The sequence below is a fragment of the Mus caroli genome, chromosome 12, assembly GCF_900094665.2.
Source record: "Mus caroli chromosome 12, CAROLI_EIJ_v1.1, whole genome shotgun sequence".
NCBI lineage: Eukaryota > Metazoa > Chordata > Mammalia > Rodentia > Muridae > Mus > Mus caroli.
In genome coordinates, this window is record NC_034581.1 from 111,398,085 (window position 1) to 111,417,626 (window position 19,542).

The 19,542-nt window shown below is 46.2% G+C and overlaps 1 protein-coding gene and 2 non-coding genes across 3 annotated transcripts in view; 1 reads left to right on the forward strand and 2 right to left on the reverse strand.

Annotated features, from left to right (window-relative positions):
• Nucleotides 1-800: 800 nt before the first annotated feature.
• LOC115032921 lies at nt 801-904 on the reverse strand. Its single transcript, XR_003838565.1, has one exon. It is a non-coding gene; the product is annotated as a U6 spliceosomal RNA (small nuclear RNA).
• Nucleotides 905-2,085: 1,181 nt separating this feature from the next.
• LOC115032815 lies at nt 2,086-2,148 on the reverse strand. Its single transcript, XR_003838478.1, has one exon. It is a non-coding gene; the product is annotated as a U7 small nuclear RNA (small nuclear RNA).
• Nucleotides 2,149-9,579: 7,431 nt separating this feature from the next.
• The window catches only part of Ptprn2 (protein tyrosine phosphatase receptor type N2), a 748,763-nt gene continuing 738,800 nt past the window's right edge, over nt 9,580-19,542 (forward strand). Inside the window, exon 1 of the mRNA XM_021179074.2 lies at nt 9,580-9,830. Within this exon, the coding sequence (XP_021034733.1) occupies nt 9,722-9,830 (109 nt within the window). The 5' untranslated portion in view covers nt 9,580-9,721. The remainder of the gene's footprint in view (nt 9,831-19,542) is intronic.

The following is a 19,542-nucleotide window of genomic DNA, read 5'->3' on the forward strand; positions in this document are numbered from 1 at the left end:
CAAGAGGCCTCTCTTCCCTATGATGGCCGACTAGGCCATCTTCTGCTACATACGCAGCTAGAGACACGAGCTCTGGGGGTACTGGTTAGTTCATATTGTTGTTCCACCTATAGGGTTGCAGACCCCTTCAGCTACTTGGGTACTTTCTCTAGCTCCTCCATTGGGGGCCCTGTGTTCCATCCAATAGCTGACTGTGAGCATACATTGGTTTTTATTAACTCAAAGTTTTATACAATGTATACTGATCATACTCATGTCCTCCCTTGTTTGTTCTCTTCCTCCCTCTCTAAATATTTTTCTTTAAAGCCATCAAGTACAATTTGTGTAGGCTAACTATTCCTGGGTGTGAGGCATGCCTTGGAGTTGTGCTTCATTACCAGATACAGAAAACTAATTTCTCTTCTTCTAGAAGCAATCAAATACCAATACCTCCTTAGCTAGGGTTGAGGCTTTGTATCCGAAGTTCTTTCTCCTGTCTTGAACTTGTGTGTGCTGTCATAGTTGCTGTGAGTTATATGTTTACATTTCCTGTTGTTTCTAGAAAACAGTTTTCTTGAAATTGTACACTACCTCTGGTTTTTATAAAATTTTTGGCCCCCTTTTGCATAGATTCTCATCCTTGGGGGAACATCCAGTTCAGGGCTATGCACTCTAAAAGTTCCTACTCTCTGCACAATGAACCTACAACCCTGAGATTAAGAGTCTCATGCTCCACCGACTGAGCTAGTTGTGGGTCTTTGTGATAGTTGCTATCTATTGCAAGAAGAAGCTTTGTTGAGGGCTGAGCAACATGCTGGTCTAAAAATATGGATCCTTGCAAGAATTTGCATGTAATCCTGCTCAGGGCCCATGCAAATCTTCTCTGTAATTCCAGTTTTGGTATATGTGCTGCCAAAGCAAGCACATCTACATTATTTTTTATACTAAGAGATAAGAAACGGCAGTTTTCTAGACTCATCATTTCTTCATATTGACCACATGCACTTTTGTTTTGTTTTGTTTTTCGAGACAGGGTTTCTCTGTGTAGCCCTGGCTGTCCTGGAACTCACTCTGTAGACCAGGCTGGCCACAGAAATCCACCTGCCTCTGCCTCCCAAGTGCTGGGATTAAAGGCGTGTGCCGCCACCACCACCTGGCATATCTTTATATTACTGAAATATTTTATTATACTGTGGGCATTATTCCTTTTGTTGCTCAAGTCTTTTTCATCTTTGACTTATAGGAGCTTTCTCCGTTTTATTGTTATTTTGTTTTGAGATAGAGTCTCACTTTTTATCCTTCTGCCTTTGCCACCAAGTGTTGAGGTTACAGGTGTGGACCACCATGCCTAGGTAATCCACAAATTTGTTCTTGTGGCCCTTTACAGGACCCCTCCCCTTCTCCTGACAATGTGTCCATGCCTGGTTTCCATGCAATGACCATTGAGATACCATTTGGTAGGTAAGGCCAAACCTAAATCCATACCCTGAGTTAGTCTTTTATTAGTGGTTAAAGTTCCAGATTTTCAGAGACTTACTTCTCATCTTTTAAACTGGAGTTGCTACTACCCATCTCACACTGTTCACGATGTCCATTAATTATGTACAGATTAGCTGTGTGAGTGAGTGAGTGTGTGTTCCTGGGTGCTGGATTGGCAGATGGGAAGTTAATGCTATAAAGTGGGGACAGAGTACATGGTACTTAGACTGGGGATTTCTGTTTCCTCTCCAGAGTTGCTTGGTTCTCAGATGTCCTGCCAAGGACCAGCCTCAGCTAGGTCCAGATTCCTGAGAGACAGGTGTCTGGGAGTGGAGAAACAAATGACTCAGAGTCAAATCGTGAGCCCAAGGTAGTGGCTTAGGTTCTGCTAAGATGGGTTTCCAGATTGTTCTCCTGCCGTGTGTTCTGCTCTGCTCTATACAGCTTTTTCTTGCTATTCTAAAAACTCTCTGGTTGAGACTGCTTTCTCTGCTAGTAAAAATTCCAAAAGCTCTCTGGATAGCTCATAGGGTTTCTGACCAAAGTCAGAAAAGCTGCTATAAAAAAATTCTTGGATCTTCCGACCAAGTCGAAGATCCTGTTAGAAAAAAATTCTAAAAGTAATTCTTGGGTTTTCCGATCAAAATCAGAAAGCCAGAAAAAAAAATTCTAAAAGAGCTGTGTTCACTCTTCAGACAGCCTTCTCTGGATAACTGGTAGAAAACATTCTAAAACAGCAGTGTCAGCTCTCTAAGTAATTTTTGGGGTTTCTGACCTAACCCTGAGCAAGTCAGGAATCCTGTTAGAAAAAATTCCTTAAGAGCTGTTTTCACTCTCCAGATATCTGTAGACAGCTCAGCTCTTGCTAGGAAAAAAGAAGGAGAGAAGGAGAGAGAGAGAGATAGAGATAGAGATGAGATAGAGAGAGAGAGAGAGAGAGAACGAACTTAGGAGGCAGAGGCAGGCGGATTTCTGAGTTCGAGGCCAGCCTGGTCTACAAAGTGGGTTCCAGGACAGCCAGGGCTACAGAGAAACCCTGTCTTGAACCCCACCCCCACCCCAAAAAAAGAAAAAAAGAAAGAAAGAACTGCTATTGCTTTCTGCTTGCTGGTCTTGTGCAGACCAAAAGCCCAGTTTTTAGTTTACATATCAATTTAGTTATTTATTCCAGGTTCCCTTTTGATTGTATTATCAATAGGTATCTGGTGACCATAGCTTCTTAATTCTTAGAAGACAGCAAACACCCATCCTCTGGTAAGAACCTGGTCCCGAAATTACCATTTCTCCCACACCTGGGCCTTGACTCAGACTTGTCCCAGAATAACCTTGACCTTGGGAATCTGCCAATTCATCTGTATCTGCCTGTCTTTGTATCTTTCTAACAAGCTGACTCATAGTGTAGCTGTCTTTGTCCCTTTAGATCTGTGAAGCCCCTTAAACAATTCATATTGCATTCTTATATTTTTCTATAGTTGAGAAATTACATATTTTTGTTTTTAGAGTTCTTTTCTATGGTTCCTTAAGGGCTGGCCTGAAAGTCCCAGCATTTACCATTTTGCTGAGACATTAGCCACACTCTTGCCTCCTGGACTCATGTTGTTTCAGATTATCATTAACAGAGAGGACATTCCTCTGAGGAACATGAAAATATGTACCTTATTATACAAACAAGCTTTATGCCTGTGGCAGCTATTGATGCTTGTGGAGGACTCATGTTCACTGCCTCTGTCCCCACCAAGGCCATGCCGGACATAGCAAGAATCCACAGTGGAGACTTACAGTTCAAATTAGATGCAAAGTTGTGTTGGTTTGGCTCTGATGATATACATCCTTTGACATATGGTTCTCTGGAGCCTAGACTCTGCTCCATTGTCAGAAATGCAAATCTCTCCAAAGAGCTCAGTCATTTAATTAATTAAGGTACTCAGTGTCCTTTATAATCCTCAGTCTGAGAGGCAAACTGTAAATTAGGCCCTCCCAATTGCTAATGAAAACAGAAAGCTTCCCTATAGGAACACTAGTGAATTGAACACAGTCCAACAAAGTGAGGGCTGGCATACCTGGGCACAGAACAAAACTGGAGAGTCTGGAGGAAAGCATAATCCCCCCGGCAGGCCAGACTCTTGGCTCAATGTGTACTAGGGATACAGGAAGCAGCTCTGGCTGGGCAGTTAGCTGCTGATAGAAGAATGTTGAGGATGTGGACTTTCCCAGTTATTAGTTCTTTGTTTCATCAGACCACAAATGAAGAGCTTATAGGAACTGTTTCATACCGTTTGTTGGGTGTGGCTGCCTTAGGGATTGATGGTAAATCAGACTGATGGGTGTTCTTTCAGATCTTCTCTCCCTTGAGCCTTTTCTTTTGGAAGATGTGAGCATATGAACCCCTCCTGACTCCAAGTGTTTCAGCATCCAGCCTTAGAGTGTCAGTCAGTCAGTCAGTCATCAGTATCCTGTTATATTGGCTAATCCTTACTCTGAAGAAGGTTGAGTACCCTCTGAGGAGCTGGCTTTAGGAACTTTGTTGGTGTTAAGAGACAGGTTCTGTGTTTCCCGGGCTGGTCTTGAACTACTGGGCTCAACTGATCCTCCTGTCTCAGCCTCCCAGGCTTCCTGGCTAAGGAACCTGAAAATATGGTTGAGGACTCAGGTCTGAAGGCCACATGCACCCCCTTCTTGGCTTAGGTGTGCAGAATTATAAACTTAAAACAATATAAGATTTCCTTTGAATTTTTAAATATTTTATAACATGGCTGGTGCTTCAAAGGTTATGTTTTTTTTATTATTATTATGAAGATTCACTTGTTTACTAGTAAGGTGTTTGTGACAACACCTTCTACCCCTTACGGGGGCTGCCAGGTTTCTCAATCAGGTGACTAAAAAGACCAGCAGCTGCAGGCCTTATTAAAAGACAACTGTTAATAAGGAAATGATGCAAACAGGGACCGGAGCCATGAATATTGTGATGGCTAAATTTATGTCCACTTGACACAAACTGTAGTCATCTGTGAGGAGGAAGCCTCAATTGAGAAAATGCCTCCATAAGATCAGGCTGAAGGCCAGCCTGTAGGGCATTTTCCTAATTAGTGATTGATTGAGGAGAGCCCAGCCCACTGTGAATGGTGCCATTCCTGGGCTGGTGGTCCTGGGTTCTATCAGAAAGCAGGCAGAGCAAGCCATGGGCAAGCAAGCCAGTAAGAGTGCCACTCCATGGCCTCTGCATCAGCTCTTGCCTCCAGGTTCCTGCTCTGTGTGAGTTCCTGTCCTGCCTTCCTTTGGTGATGAACAGCGATGTGGAAATGTAAGCTGATTAAACTCTTTCCTCCCCAACTGCTTACTGGTCGTGATGTTTTGTTGCAGCAGTAGTGACGGTAATTAAGACAAACAGTAAGGACTGGATGTTGGCGCTGTAGTTACATGACCACATCAGCCTCATCCTGCCTAACTCTGTCCATTCACACTCACAGCTGGTCTGTTTAGAGATGCTTTGAGGTGTAAGCCTTACTCACAACCACTTGACAGACAAGAGTTCAAGGTGAGAAATGCTAAAGGAAAATCAGAGTTCACTTGGCTATGGAATGGGGCAGTCTGTGTAGACCCCACTATTGCCAATACTTTCATCTTTACTACCCCCTTTGTGTCACCACCACCATCACTTACACAACCACCACCTCTATGGTCTCCACTGTCTAGCCACTGTCATAACTATCACCACTGCCACCATCACGCTATCTCCTCTACTACCATTGTTACCTCCACTATGCCCATTATCACTGTAGCCTTTATCATTGTCACTGTCTCTATCACCACCACCACCATTACCATACCAGGCCAATAATTTCTACCACTTAACCCCATCATCACCAACCCAATATTACCAACCCCATCGTTACCACTGTTACTGACATACTTCCACCAATGTATGTGTGTGTTGCCCCTGGGGGACAAGAGCAGCAGATCCATGTGGAGCAGTAGTCGCAGGCAGTTGTGAGCCTCCCACAGGAGTGCTGTCAACTGAATTCAGGGATTTCTCAAAAGTAGAATGTGCTTTCAACCACTGAGCCATCTCTCCAGCCTTGTGACATTTTTAAATAACAAAACCAGAGGCACACCACCACCATTTTGAACAATTTTGAGTTCTTGTTAAACATCGCCATAATTCGGGTCAACTTTTATGTAATCAAGAGCACTGGTAAGTGCAGTGAAATCATAGATTAAACAACAGTTTGCTGAATGGGCATGTGAGCCCTGTGATCAGGAGTAGATGGGACCTATGAGGGGGCTGTGTGGACTAGGGCCCAAAGCTTCGGTTTAAGATTAGGATTGCAGATGATACGGATGTGCTGTCATCATGGGAAAAGAAAGACCTTGCTGACCCCAGAGACAGCATATGATGACCCAGGTGTGACAAAGGCAACTTAAGAGAAGGAGGGCTCATTTCATAGTTTTGGGATGTGGTCCATCACAGTGGGAAAGCTTTGCCATTCCTAAAATCCTCCTCCTTCCCTGTTTGCCTTCTACATTCTCCCTCCCTTCCCTCCTCCTCCCACCTCTTGTTAGTGTTTTCTGTCTATCTGACCTCATCAAAATTCAGAGCCCAGAATAGGAGGAGCAGGTGGTGCCAGCCATGAACTCTCTGTTCTAGCTATAAAGCTTTACACTTCTTCCTTTGTTAGTATTATTATTATTATTCCTGTGGTATAGGTGTATGTATTATCTGGGCATGTATATGATGTGAGTGTGTTTGTGTGCACATATAGCACAGCCTGGAGGTCAGAGGACATGCTTGGCTGTCAAGTCTTTTTTTTTTTTTTTTTTTTTTAAAGATTTATTTCATTTATATGAGTACACTGTAGCTGTCTTCAGACACACCAGGAGAGGGCACCAGATCCCATTACAGATGGTTGTGAGCCACCATGTGGTTGCTGGGAATTGAACTCAGGACCTCTGGAAGAGCAAGCAGCCAGTGCTCTTAACCTCTGAGCCACCTCTCCAGCCCGGTTGTCAGTGTTTGACTTAAACTTGAGACACAGTTTTCTTTCGTTGTTTGCTATAGCATATACCAGGCTAGCTGGCCCACAAACTTGCTTCCAAGTTCCTGGCTTCATTGAAAGGATTGAAATAATGGATCACACAGATTTGCAAAAGTAGCAAGGTAATTTAATTCACAGTGAAGCACCAGTACAGAATAGAGGGTTCTATTGTTATGATTGACAGCTGGCTGTGAGAGAGGGTACTCAGATCCTGACTTGTCTGGGGCTTTCTTTTGTGGAGTCAAGAGGAGGAGGAATCTGGTTATTATGGGGGGTCTAGTGAGAGTGTTTCTCTGTGTTGATCAATAGATAAGCTTGTGCCCCTCCCCATAATTTATGATGTTAATTATATGCATACTCAACTACTCATAGATATAATGTAAAAAATAAATTCTTCCTAAAAGTTCACTTGAACTTTTTCATTGTTTTGCCCTATTTCACATGCACCCCAAACCAGCTCAGGCTGCCCCTTCAGAATGTTTTGGGAATACATTTGGGTATAAACTGTCCGAGTTTGATGGTTAGTAAGGGGACAAGAATCCTATCCCATTGTTTGGAGCCCACTGGGGTCCAAGGTTGTTAGCGCATTATTCTCAGAGAGGGATGCGTGTGCATACTGTGGGTAAATAAAAACCGTTAGCAGCAGTGCAGGCTGCTAAGTGCACTGTTAAAAGCAGCGATGTGTGTACAACCTAAACCAAGTACAGTTCCAGGTTCGTAAGTTGTCCCCTATGCTTGACTGCTTCACTTCTGGGGGTTCTTCCCATCTCTACCTCTCATCTTTCTGTAAGAGCAGCTTTACAGACATGAGCCTCTGTGCCTAACTTTACCTGGGTTCTGGGAATCAAACTCAGGCCCCACACTTACATGGACGGGCTTTACCTACTGAGCCACCACCTCCCCAGGCCCTGTGCTGTTTCTGTTGTTATAATCCTTGCAGTCCCTCCTGAGCCATGCCTTTTTCTCTTTTCCTCTTGGGCATTTTCTTCTGCCTTTAAGTTGACACAGAGCTCTGAAGTTCAGACCATGGCTGTGAGATAGGACCTTGGTCAGGAAAGTGTTAAGCAGCAAGTCAAATAATGACAGGACAAATAATCCCAGCCTAGAATCTGTCGAACAGTAAACAGGGCTAGATGAGGGGAGAGATACCACAGCCCAGAGCAAACAGTGCTCCAGGATGTAGACCCAGGAAGCCTAGGTAAACTCCTCTGGGTCTTCCTGGTGCCTTAATTAGCTGCCTATGGTTGTGACAGGTGGTGTGGGCTCTACAAGTCCCTGGGTCACTGCAGGTGTGATCAGATCTGGCTTTGTAAAGAGCTGACCCTTCTACATTGGAGGTATAGCGACTCTCACTAAGGGTGGGTGGGAGGTTATTTAGCTGTTCCTCTGTACTTGAGAAACTGTGTTAGGGCAAGCTGATAAAGCCTTCTCCTGAAAACTCACCAAACAGCCCTTGATGTCTGAATACCACTGTCATGAAGAACCTAGCCTTCTGTGTGTTTTCTTTTCCTGTTGATCTTGCCATGTGTTTTTGTTGTGTGTTTTCTTTTCCTGTTGTTCATGACATGACTGTTAAGATATCAGAGGACATATCTGCCTACCCAGGCAGTCCCCTGCTACTCCATTCATCCTTACCCCCCCGCCCCCCCCCCACATACCCCTGAGCTCATCCATGTTTCAGCATCAGGGATCAAGGATATTCTAGACAAGCTGAGGATGGCACTTGAAGCAGTTCTTGGAGTTTGCAAGAGAATCAGTGTCATTGATGTCTGCTTAAGGGTCTTACACTGTTTGGGAGTGTAGTGTTCTAACTGCTAATGCTACTGAAAATGGTGAGCAGAGCCAAAGTGATTATTAGGCTTACCATCCTTCTTCCTAACCAGACAGGCATTTTCAGGACCACAGGCAACACCTTTGTAGGGGACCCTGTTGCTGTGAAGTGCTGCAGTCATCTTCTGGAGTAAAGGCTTTTTCTACTAAGGCAAATTCTCACTTCCCCAGGTGGGGGCACAAGGTCTGAAGGAGAGGCTGAGATAAAACATTTGGAAGGCAAATCAGAATGGGGCCCAACAAAGGTGCGAGAATAGATGTCAGAATCTTCAGGCCCAACACCTAGTTTAGTTAGTTGTAGATAGGCCGGACTGAAAGCTCCCTCACTGCCGCCCCAAGCCCCAGTCAGACCAAATAGAGGCAGTCTTTCTCCAAGGGACCTTGTGGCAAGGGGCATTAAAGGGAGGGATGGAAGGAAGTGAGAGGACTGGCCAGGCAAGGGAGGGCAAACTCAGGATGGTGGTTGGGGCTCCTAGCAGTGACACAATGACACAAAATGGAAAGATACTGGCTCTATGGGAGACCTGAGGGAGGAAGTGGGCTGTTCCCTTAAACGCAAGCATGCATACTTTGAGACTGTTACATTCAAAACAAACCCACTCATATATACACACACGCCTCCCACAGTCTTCAGATGCCAGGGGTACCACCCCATTGAATCCTGCCTTTGTCTATGGGCTTCTGGAAAGTGATCTGAGAATCTGCACTTGGTCCCTCAGCACTGGCCATTCCAGGGATAGACTGGACTGTGAGCATGGAAGGCCCCCAGGTAAACATGTCTAAAATTCGGACTCGACGCCGCATGGGGTACACTCCTCCGTTTGTTCTGTTTGAGGACTCCATCTACACCTCCCACCCCATCAGCTTCCTATTCAGGCCCTGCACAAAGTTGAAGTTTTCCTCTCTTGGCCTACCTTCGAGATGCAGCTTCCAGTGGCTCTATGCCTGCAGACCCCAACAGCTGCCACCACTAACTGCGGATAATTGAGTTTAAACACAACTGAATAAGAGGGAGTTTGGTGTTTCAGCAGCACAACCACACTTTCAAGTGTCCTCTCTCCACGAACCATCTGGACACTGCAGGGTGACCTTCGAAGGTCCCAGGCAGAAGGGACCACATCTTGTGGGGATAGAACCCGCTTCTCCGGAGGAGAGCGAGCACCTCCTGCCTGTCCCCCGCGAGGTGGGCGTGCCTCAACGTGCATGGCTGACAGAGGGCGTGGTCATGGGCGGGGCCGGCGGCGGGGGTGGGGCCGGTGGCGCTGTCCGGTGCTGAAGCTCGGCCGGCGCCGCCGCAGGAGCGCTGAGAGCGCCGCAAAAGGAGCTGGCGCCGCCTCGCTAAGTCCCTATCGGTCCTTGCTCCCGCGCGGCCATGGACTGAGCGCCAACCGGCTGCGGGGATGGGGCCGCCGCTCCCGCTTTTGCTGCTGCTGCTGCTACCGCCACCGCTGCCTCGCGCTCTGCCCGCCCCCGCGTCTGCCCGCGGCCGGCAGCTCCCGGGGCGCCTGGGTGAGTGAGGGGCGCGGGGATGGGAGCTGGCGCTGGGTTCTGTGTGCCCGTGCGCAGCCGCAGGGCCCGCGGGCCCGCCGTGTGTCTTCCGGTCCTCGCCAGCTACGTGGGGCGGGTCTCGCCCCCCTCCCCGCCTCAGTTTCCCTTCCCAGTGACCGACCCCACCCCCTTTGGCTATGGGCCCCTGCGTCAAGAACCTGGGACAGTTCAACCATGCGGTTGCCCACGCCCCGCGTGTTTGTGCATCCCGGAGTGTCCACGCTTTGCGCGTGCCCCAAGTGTCTATGAGCCCTGCCTGCTCTCGTGTTCCCTACGTGTGTCCGTGCGCTCCGCGTGCTACCTGAAGGGCCAGGACGTGGCTTAGTGAGTGGCTGGGTCCTCCCATGGAGGCTATCCTCTCCTGCTACCATGCGCTGCACCTGCCTTTTCCCTCTCACGAGGCAAATCCTTGGTCTGCCGGTGAAGACTGGACCGACATTTTCCTTTCCTGACACGCGGAAGGAAAAGGAAAGGCGACAGGGAGGGAGGGCGGAACTGGTGGCCTTTCTGACATGGCACCTCCCTCCTGCTAATCTTGTCTGTTAAGGAGATTTACCACAAAACCAATGTTTGTAAGAGGCTTTGGGGCCAGAATTACAACACATAATGGACTAGAACAATCAGTATTAGAGGAGAGAGTGTGCACGCCTGTGGATGGTAGGCAGTGAGGGGTGAGCTGCATGCAGCCTTGGCCCGAGCTCCCCTCAGGCTCCACACCTCCTTCCTCCTGCCTCTGGTCTTCAGAGGTGTTTCAACCTTGCAAAACTCAAAGAAAGGGATTGCAGGGAAGGAGGGATCTTTGCTCTCCCAGCCCTTTGGCTGGCTTAGGGCTGGTTCCCTAGGTTCTCCTGGCCTCCTGATCTCTCCACACCGAGGGTCTAGTTTAGTTTGCAGGAACTACTTAGGATGGAAAGTAGGCCCCTGACTACCACATGAGACTCCTTGAACAGGGTCCCCCCCCCACCCAGTCTACTTCCCCATGACCAGCTCACAGGCCCCTTATTCCTCACTGAGTGGCTAAATGTGTCCTTCTTTCAATAGGTGTGTGTGTGTGTGTTCTGGGTGTGTGTGTGTGAAGCTTTTGCCTTGTTCACCCCAGATGAACCCAGAAGATTAAGATATACATCAATTCTCTCTCTCCTATTCCTCTCTTACTGGCTAGAAACTGTCGTGTTACTTCTTGGGAGAGCTGATTGCCCAGATGGCCAGATGTCACCCTTCACAGGCACAAGGCTGCAAACAGATCAGGGAGTAGCAGCACACCAGAGGTGGCCCTACCTTATGACAGAGCACGGGAGGAGCTGCTTTCCTAGGTAGTTGATGGCTCATAGCATTTTCTCAAAACCACAAAGAAAGGGGAAGAAGGTTGGGGATGTGAGGCTGGCAAAGGTAACCCAAAGACAGAAATGTTTGGAAGTAAGTTGTCCTGGGCACCTGCCTACCACAGCAGTGTTCTTGTGACAACAACCAAAGTTGAGGCAGGTCATCAATAGGTGTGACCTGCATTGCTGATCCACCCTAAACATGGCAGAAGTATTGTCTGATGGCTCAGCCAGGAGAGTCAGGTTAGTGACTCTTCCCCTGTCCATCTTGGGGTGGGCATGCTGTCACTGACTGTGATATCATGGGTCATAAGCCAGTCTCAGGTGTGTTTGTTTTGTGGGGCAATAATACAGACCTAGCTTTTGTCAGGAATGCTTTGAAGGCAACATCTACAGCTCCCTGTTCCCCCCAGGCACTTGGACTTGGCTTCTGCCATATGCACCGATCCCAGAATTCTCTCCCCTTGGGCTGACTTCATGGCTCTACCTGAGTGCTGCCACCCATTCTTGGGACACCAGAGACTACATAGGGCCAATAACTTTGTGAAAGGTAGCTGCTGCTACGCTCTTGTTTTGTAATAGCTCGACAACAAAGGGAGGAATATCTGGCAAAGCTGAGGCATCTGTTGTTTCTCTCTCTCTCTCTCTCTCTCTTTCTCTTTTCTATTTCAGTGCTGGGGCTTGAACCCATGGCTTTGAGCCTGCTAAGCAAGCCTTGTACCACTGAGCTACATCTATTTATTTTTCATTTAGCTATTAATACTTACTCTTGGGTTGAGGCCTGCAGAACAGATGGTTGAGGGAGAGCCACAGTTCGTTTGTTTGTTTGCTTTTCCTCCTCCATTGCATTAAACACCCTTGTGGATTAGAACCAGGGCTGGATGTTATCAGGATGGAAGAACTGATTTTCCTACATGGAACACCCTGAGTGAGCAGAGCATACTTCCCATTTAAATGGTGTTGAAGCTATCAGTGAGGCCATGAGTGGTATACCTGGGGTTGTCTCAGCACTTTGAGCCATTTGAAGAGGCTAGATATAGCTTCCAGCTTGCCTGGTTTCAGACTATTCTCTGTGGCACCTTGCACCCTGGACTGTGACACCCTCTCCCACTTCTGCTATATCTCTTGCAGGAAAGGATCCCTGATGACCTTTAATGATCTATGAGATTAGGCATAGCTTAATTGGAGGGGACAATCTCATGATAGCCCATTGACTGTCTCTTTATATTCTCCCATTTTGGGGTGTCCTTGCTCCCCCAGTCTCCCATCCTCTGCCTCTCTCTGGAATTTCAGGATCCCATGCTGTCCATATCCTCAGGACTTCTTCCTGAGGTCTGACTTGAACATAAACTGCCATTCTATAATTTCTTGGAGGTCTGTTTGTAAAGTTGCTCAGGTATCCTCTACATCAAAGGGGTAGATGGATAAAGAATCCTGCCAAACCGTAGCTGAAGTAACAGGCCCGAATCTGCCAAAGCCTGAGCCCACCTTTTACACAGAATGTTAATTCTGACCCTTTGTTCCTGCCTCCCCACTTGCCCACGCGTGCTTTCATTCACCAGTGAGCCCACGCAGAGCTAAGATACAGAACTGGCAGAGGCAGGAGTCGGCTGGCTTTGTGAACTGCATGGCGTGATTGTTTATTTTTAAATCAAAGGATTCTTCCTCCCACAAAAGCACAGATCCATGTTTGCCTCACGAGGCCTGGAGATTTTCATTCTGTTAGGTTCTACAGAAAAGAGCAGCCCACCCCTACCCTGCAGCTGAAGCCTGGTGTCTGTGAGCTGGCTCTGCTGGTGACTGTGTGTCTGCATCAGCCTCAGGTGCTATGATCTAGGCAGGTCTGGGCTATGTGGAGAACTCTGGTCTTCCAGTAGAAAAAGGTGCTAGACAATGGGGTTCCTGCACAGAAGCAGACACCCTAGCGTGGAGCTGTGAGGTGACTGCTGTCCAGAGATGACAGCTCTGTGTGTCAGCCTGTGAGAGATAGGCAGGAAGTGAAAAGATCTTCTAAATGGCATCTTTTTGCTGAGCCCTGCTGTGCATTTCAAAGCCTGCAGCTATTTTCTCAAAACAGACTTGCTTGACCTGCTTAGCAACTAGAGGTCTGTCTCCTTGTCACCCCTCCCCGGGAGGAGGATACTACTTCATCTGTATCTGCTTCCTCCTGGGTGGCCTTGGGCTCATCCTGCACACACTCCTGAGATACATTATGTATTTCCAACTATGTTGTTTTTATTTTGGGCTTCCATCCCCTGGGAAGAACAAGGTTGTAGCTTGAAGTCAGATGGAGGGTAGGTGGTAGTGTTCAGTTCAAGGTCTGATGCTCTAATCAACTCTGGGGTTCCTATATATTCTTTTATGTGGCAATTTCCTTGTTTTATGAATGTGGGGTAAGAGGAGAGTAGGAAGGAGGACTGGGTCACTTGACTGTCCTCTTCATGGTCTTATTAAGAAGAAGTGTTGCTGGGCATGGTGGCAAATGCCTTTCATCCCAGCACTTTGGAGGCAAAGGCACAGTGATCTCTGGAGTTCAAGGCTAGCTTGGTCTACATAGTGAGTTCAAGAATAGCCAGCACTGCATTGAGATATCTTGTCCCTAAACAAACAAACAAAAATGAAAGGGAGAAGTAAAAAAGTAAAAGACGAGTTGGTATTACTGCTCCTTGAAGCAGCCACCCAGAATCACGAATCCTCAGTGTGCTGGCTAGCTTTTATGCCACCTTGACATAAGCTAGAGTCATTTGGCAAAAGTGAACCTAAGTTGAAAAAATACCCCACCAGGCTGTGGAACATTTTTTTGATTGATAGTTGACATGGTAGGGTCCAGCTCACTGTAGGCTGTGCTACCATAAACTGGTGGTCTTCGGTGCTATATTAAGCAGGCTGAGGAAGCCATAAGGAGCAGCCAGTAGGCAGTGCTTCCCCATGGTTTCTGCTTTACTTCCTGCCTCTAGGTTCCTGCCCTGCTTGAGTTGCTCCATGACTTCCTTCAGAGATGTAGCATGACCTGGGGCTTGTAAGGGGAAATAAACTCTTTAGTCCTCAATTTTTTTTTTTTTATCATGGTGCTTAATCACAAAAGTAAAAGATTTTTTAACAAACAAACCATAAATGTGTCCTAAGCTAAACCAACTCTGGCTTTGGCAGGCAGATATTTAAGGATTGCCTGAGTGTATGCAAATCTCAGCAGCATAGGAGTGTTTTATGTGTGTAAGGCACATGAAAACTGCAAGAAGAGGGTAGAGATTTCACCTCATCACACCCGAGACAAAGGCTGTTAAACCTGAGCTAGCCAGAAGGTTGTCTTATCTCTTCTGACAAGATGTTCTGTCTCCCACAGAAAGCAAACAGCTCACTGTGTGGATAACTCTAGCTTCACTCAAAAAGCACCTGGCAGCTGTTTCCACATTGCTCTAAATTGACCTTGGTAAATGTAGACCCAGCTGGACTTACTGTTTCTGATCATGGTTGATGGAAGGCCCCAAACAGCTGTCTTCTCTGCTGCCTGGAAACAGTGCAGAAAGTTCATCCAAGGAAGGTCTTTTTCCCCCCTTTTCTTTTAATCCATGCCACATCTAACAGCCCTGCCACCTGCTTTTTAAATATCTAGGGCAGGGAGTAAAGTGAATGGGGCTCTCCTGGGAGCAACTCCCCATTGCTGGAGCTAAGAACCTTTCCTGAGATAGTCATATCCAAACCTATACCTGGCCAATGGTGACATTTCCGGAAGTGAACTTTGATCTGGGACCTTTATCTCTGTAGCTCTGGGCTTTTGTTAGGAAGGCCAGGGTAGGTAGCAGTGTTCCCTACAAAGCAAATTGGCTAATCAGTACACCACTACTTAGTCTCTGAGGCATAGACATTTGCCTCCCCTAAGCACACTGCTTGATTTGGGGAGCAAAGACTATTTCCTGCCAGCTCTAGGGAATAACTTGTGGTCCTGTGAGAGAGGATCATGCTGGGGGGAGAATATACTCAGAGTTATAAAACATGTTGTTGAGCTTTGCCTTCAAAATTCAGTTCTAAGATTACCAGGGGCAGGAGAAATGGCTCAGTAGTGGGTTTTGACTACTTGTCACGTAGAGGACACAAGTTTGGTTCTCAGCACTACATTGGGTGCCTCATAACTGCCTGTAACTCAGGATCCAGAGGCTCTGATGCCTCTGGTCTCCACAGAACCTTTACTCATGTTTCCATACTTACATACAGACACACAACTTAAAAAAAAAATCTGGTTTTGATAGAGAGAAATTAGCATACGTGAGGGTGAGAATGACTCAGTGGGAACTTGCCACACAGTCATGAGTTGAGCTCAGATCCTCACAATTCATGTAAATGCTACATGGTTATAGCGGTGCACCTATGATCCCAGTACTTAGAAGGCAGAGATTAGGGGTCCCAGCACATGCTGGCTATCTAGACTGACTGAACCTGCAATCTTCCCAGCATGAGATCCTGTCTCAATATTTAAGGTGGAGAGTGATCAATAAGATACACAACATTAACTTCTGGCATTCATAAAATAGCACACAAATGTGCATGCACATCTCCTACATGCATTGTATGCATGAGGACATGCCCATGTGCACATACAGAGACATTAAATATACATATGAAGAAAAAAAATGTGCCATGTGGGGCTGTTGGCTTTCCTTAGGTCCACAGTTCCGTATATGTACTCAGGGGCTGCTACAATGTGACCAGTTGTTTCAAGGTCCTGTCACCAGGACATTCCTGCCATAATGAACCCTTGAACTGAGAGCCAACATAAGTCTTTCCTTCCTTAAGTTGCTTTTGTCAGGATATTTTATCATGGCGACAGATTAAGTAACTAATGCACAGGTGGTGAAGGAATGTAACACAGGTGGTGAAGGAATGTAACACAGGTGATGAAGGAATGTAACACAGGTGATGAAGGAATGTAACACAGGTGATGAAGAAATGTAACACAGGTGATGAAGAAATATAACACAGGTGGTGAAGAAATGTAACAGGTGATGAAGAAATGTAACACAGATGGTAAAGGAAAGTATGGGGGGACAAAGGTGGACCTGCAATGTCACTCACTTGGCCCTCTTTCCTTTCCTAGTGGATATCTCCAGAGTTGGGGAGAGTGCCTGTTATATGACATGTGTCTCCAGAACTCTGTCTTCCACAAGAATATGTAGCTCCAATTGAATAAAGCAGGCTGCAGCTTTTGCCCCACGGCCCTTGAAGTAGGACAGGCTCATCTATCACCCATCTGTGGGGTGTTTAGAATATGTGGGCCACTGGTGGAGCTGGTCCAGGGCATTGTCAAAATGTTCTTTGGTTTGGTGTGAATTTTAAATTGGCTTTTATATTATTTAATAGGTTCAAATACTTTTCTTGCTTTCAGAAGTTTTGATATTGAAAATAGATGGCTTGCTTTTGAAATGTTCAACCTTCCCATAGTGGCAGGGATAAAAAGGAAATTTACGAAGGGAGGTATCTATAAAGCTGGTTTTCCAAATACTTGCTGTGTTTCCATCAGATGGCACACAAACTCCAAGGGCACCTATGCATTCATTTTCAATTTTGTAGAGGACAATGGACCACTAAAAGGACTACCTTGAGCCTGCTTGTCACCATGCATCAGGCTCAACCCACTTATTCTTACATTTTTCCCTTATCATACTTGTTATCCTGAAGTGCACAGAGAAGGTAGGCATAACAACTCCATCCACACAGGATGCACAGGAGTTTTGACCTTCAAGCCCTGGATGATCTTCTGGTTCCTGAGCAGAGTCCTCCCGGGGATCTCTAGGGTATGTCTGGAAATTGTTGGAAGGACTCTAGAAGAGAGGCAAAATAGTTTTCCACAGGGGAAGTGTACTTCCTGGGCAGTGCAGGCCAGTAATGGCTTAGTAGCTAAGCACATCAGCTTGTGTGTGACGGAGCACTTGCTTGTGCTGGTCCTGGCCTGCTGCTAATGCTGGTAGAGGCTGTGGGTGCTCTGGCAGTATGGTAATGCAGCCCATGGCAGCAGTGAGGCTGAGGTATGACTGGAGGCCAGCTCAGCTGTCTGTATTTTCTCTGAGTTAGTTAGAGCTTCTCATGGACAACACAGTATAAAGTTGGGGAGCTGTAGTCTGAGTGACAATCAGAGGGCTTCCTACCTCAAGTCTACTTCTACCAAGAGCCCTGGAAGTTTTCTTGTTTGCTGGAAGCTTCCTGTAGTGAGCTAATTTAGCCCTACGCCACCAGCACTGTAGAATCCTAATCAAAGATGGGGTTGAAAGTCACTGTGAGACACAGAGCCCCAGGAAAGTTGGGAAGCCTCCCTGTCTCTTTATACCTGGATTCTCATATCTGCCTCTTTTTCAAACCTCAGCTGCCTCAATCTGCATCATTATCCCTACTTACTTAATATGATGTTGTCAAACCTACATCATGGCATTGGCTCCTCACTCCAGGTTTCCCATGCCTGTACTCACACATCTGCATCCTATTCCAGCCTCTTTGCACCTGTATCTACCCTCCCCCAGCCTCTTCATGCTTCATTTCCACGACAGCCGCTTCACTCTAATCTCCTAACCCTGTACCTGCACCTGCATATATATTTGCAACATATATTCTCTGTATCATGCTCACACCTGTTTTATTATGGTTCCTGGTACTTGGGTCTGTGAAATACGCAATGTTAAGTTGGATAATTGGGCTACAGACACTGTACTGTTTCACTGAAATGAAAACTATGTTTTGCTGGGCATGGAGGGACACTTCTTTAATACCAGCACTCAGAAGGCAGAGGCAGGTGGGTCTCTGTGAGGTCAAGGCCAGCCTGGTCTACATAGTGAGTTCTGGGATAGCCAGAGCTACATAATGATACCCTGTCTTACAAAGAAACAAACAAACAAATACACACATAAACAAATAAATAAATGTATAGTCCAACAATAAGACTGCAGGTGGCATTTGCAAGCATGGTGTGGCATGTAGGATGAGGAATGGGCACAAATTGATAAGAGAAAATGTACAGCACAGGATGGACCCCTGAGTGATTGTCTTACTTCTCAGCCTAGAGATCCTAACATACTGTACTTGTATTAGAAGCCAAGAAAGATGGGAAGGCCTCACTTTATTCTCAAATGCATGAACCAAGTGCCCTATTCTTCATGCTCTAGGAGGGCTTCCTGAAATTAGGATTTTGAAACTGCAGTTCCAAGCAAGTCTGAACAGCTACTTCTGGAAGCTCTGTTTTTCCAGCCTGTGTTGGAAGTTGGTGGGCAGATGCAATGGAATGTTGTCCTTGGAGATTCGAGACTTCAGATGAATTAACTGTTGGGATTTTTGCAAAGACATTATCGTTACATCTTAACTAATTGTGGTAATTTATATTTTAAAGCGGTATATATTTTAAAAATAGTTGTCCCCAGCTAGCATGCTAGCTAGACGTGACTGATTTGCCAGATGAGGACAATGAGAGGTGATAGTCTCTTTTGGCATGTATTCCGCATCATCAACAGCTTGAAGCTCTTTAATATAAGAAATATGGCTTCCTTGATGGTTATGCAAATTTCTCACAATCTTGAGTTAAAAATACAGCAGATGAGGATATAAGAGTATACTGTCTTTATTTTTAATGTGCATGCATGTTTTGCCTGCATGTATATCTGTGCCCTACACAAGTGCCCACAGAAGCCTGAGGAGGGTATCCGATTCTCTGGAACTGGAATTACAGATGGTTGTAATACAACATGGGCTGAAGGTGGGGTGGGGGAGCGTTAAAGTCAAACCTAGGTCCTCTGGAAGAGCAGCAAGTACTCTTAACAATTGAGCCATCTCTCTAGCCTCAAGTATACCATCTTTGCAGATAAAATATTTTCTTTAAAATATTTTATCAGTAAACATTTGATAAATTCAAATTTTGAAATAATTTTAGAAGTATATCTGACATGTCTAGATTGTAGTGGTTTTGCGTGCTCTAAGGATGGCCTCTCAAATGGTTGACAGAGCTCTATTATGTAACCCAGCCTGGCTGTGCTTGCTATGGGTCACCAGTGGAGGCAAGAGTACTTGCTGACCATTCCTCAGATGTATGATGGCGTGGTGAGGGAGACAGCCCAGTGGAGATCTACTGGAGTGTCAGATTTCTGAGCACAGCTCTAGATTGATCTCTGTTCTTGCTTCTTGCTTCTTTCCTTCTACAGCCAGCCTTTCTCTTAAAGCAATAAAGATGAAGGTCAGCATCCTCCTCCCTGTCTTGACACACAGGAATCCTCAGGGCTATGGAGACAGAGTACTTCATGGATGGGAGTAGTGGAATCCAGACAAGCCTAACCATATATATATATATATATATATATATATATATATATATATATATA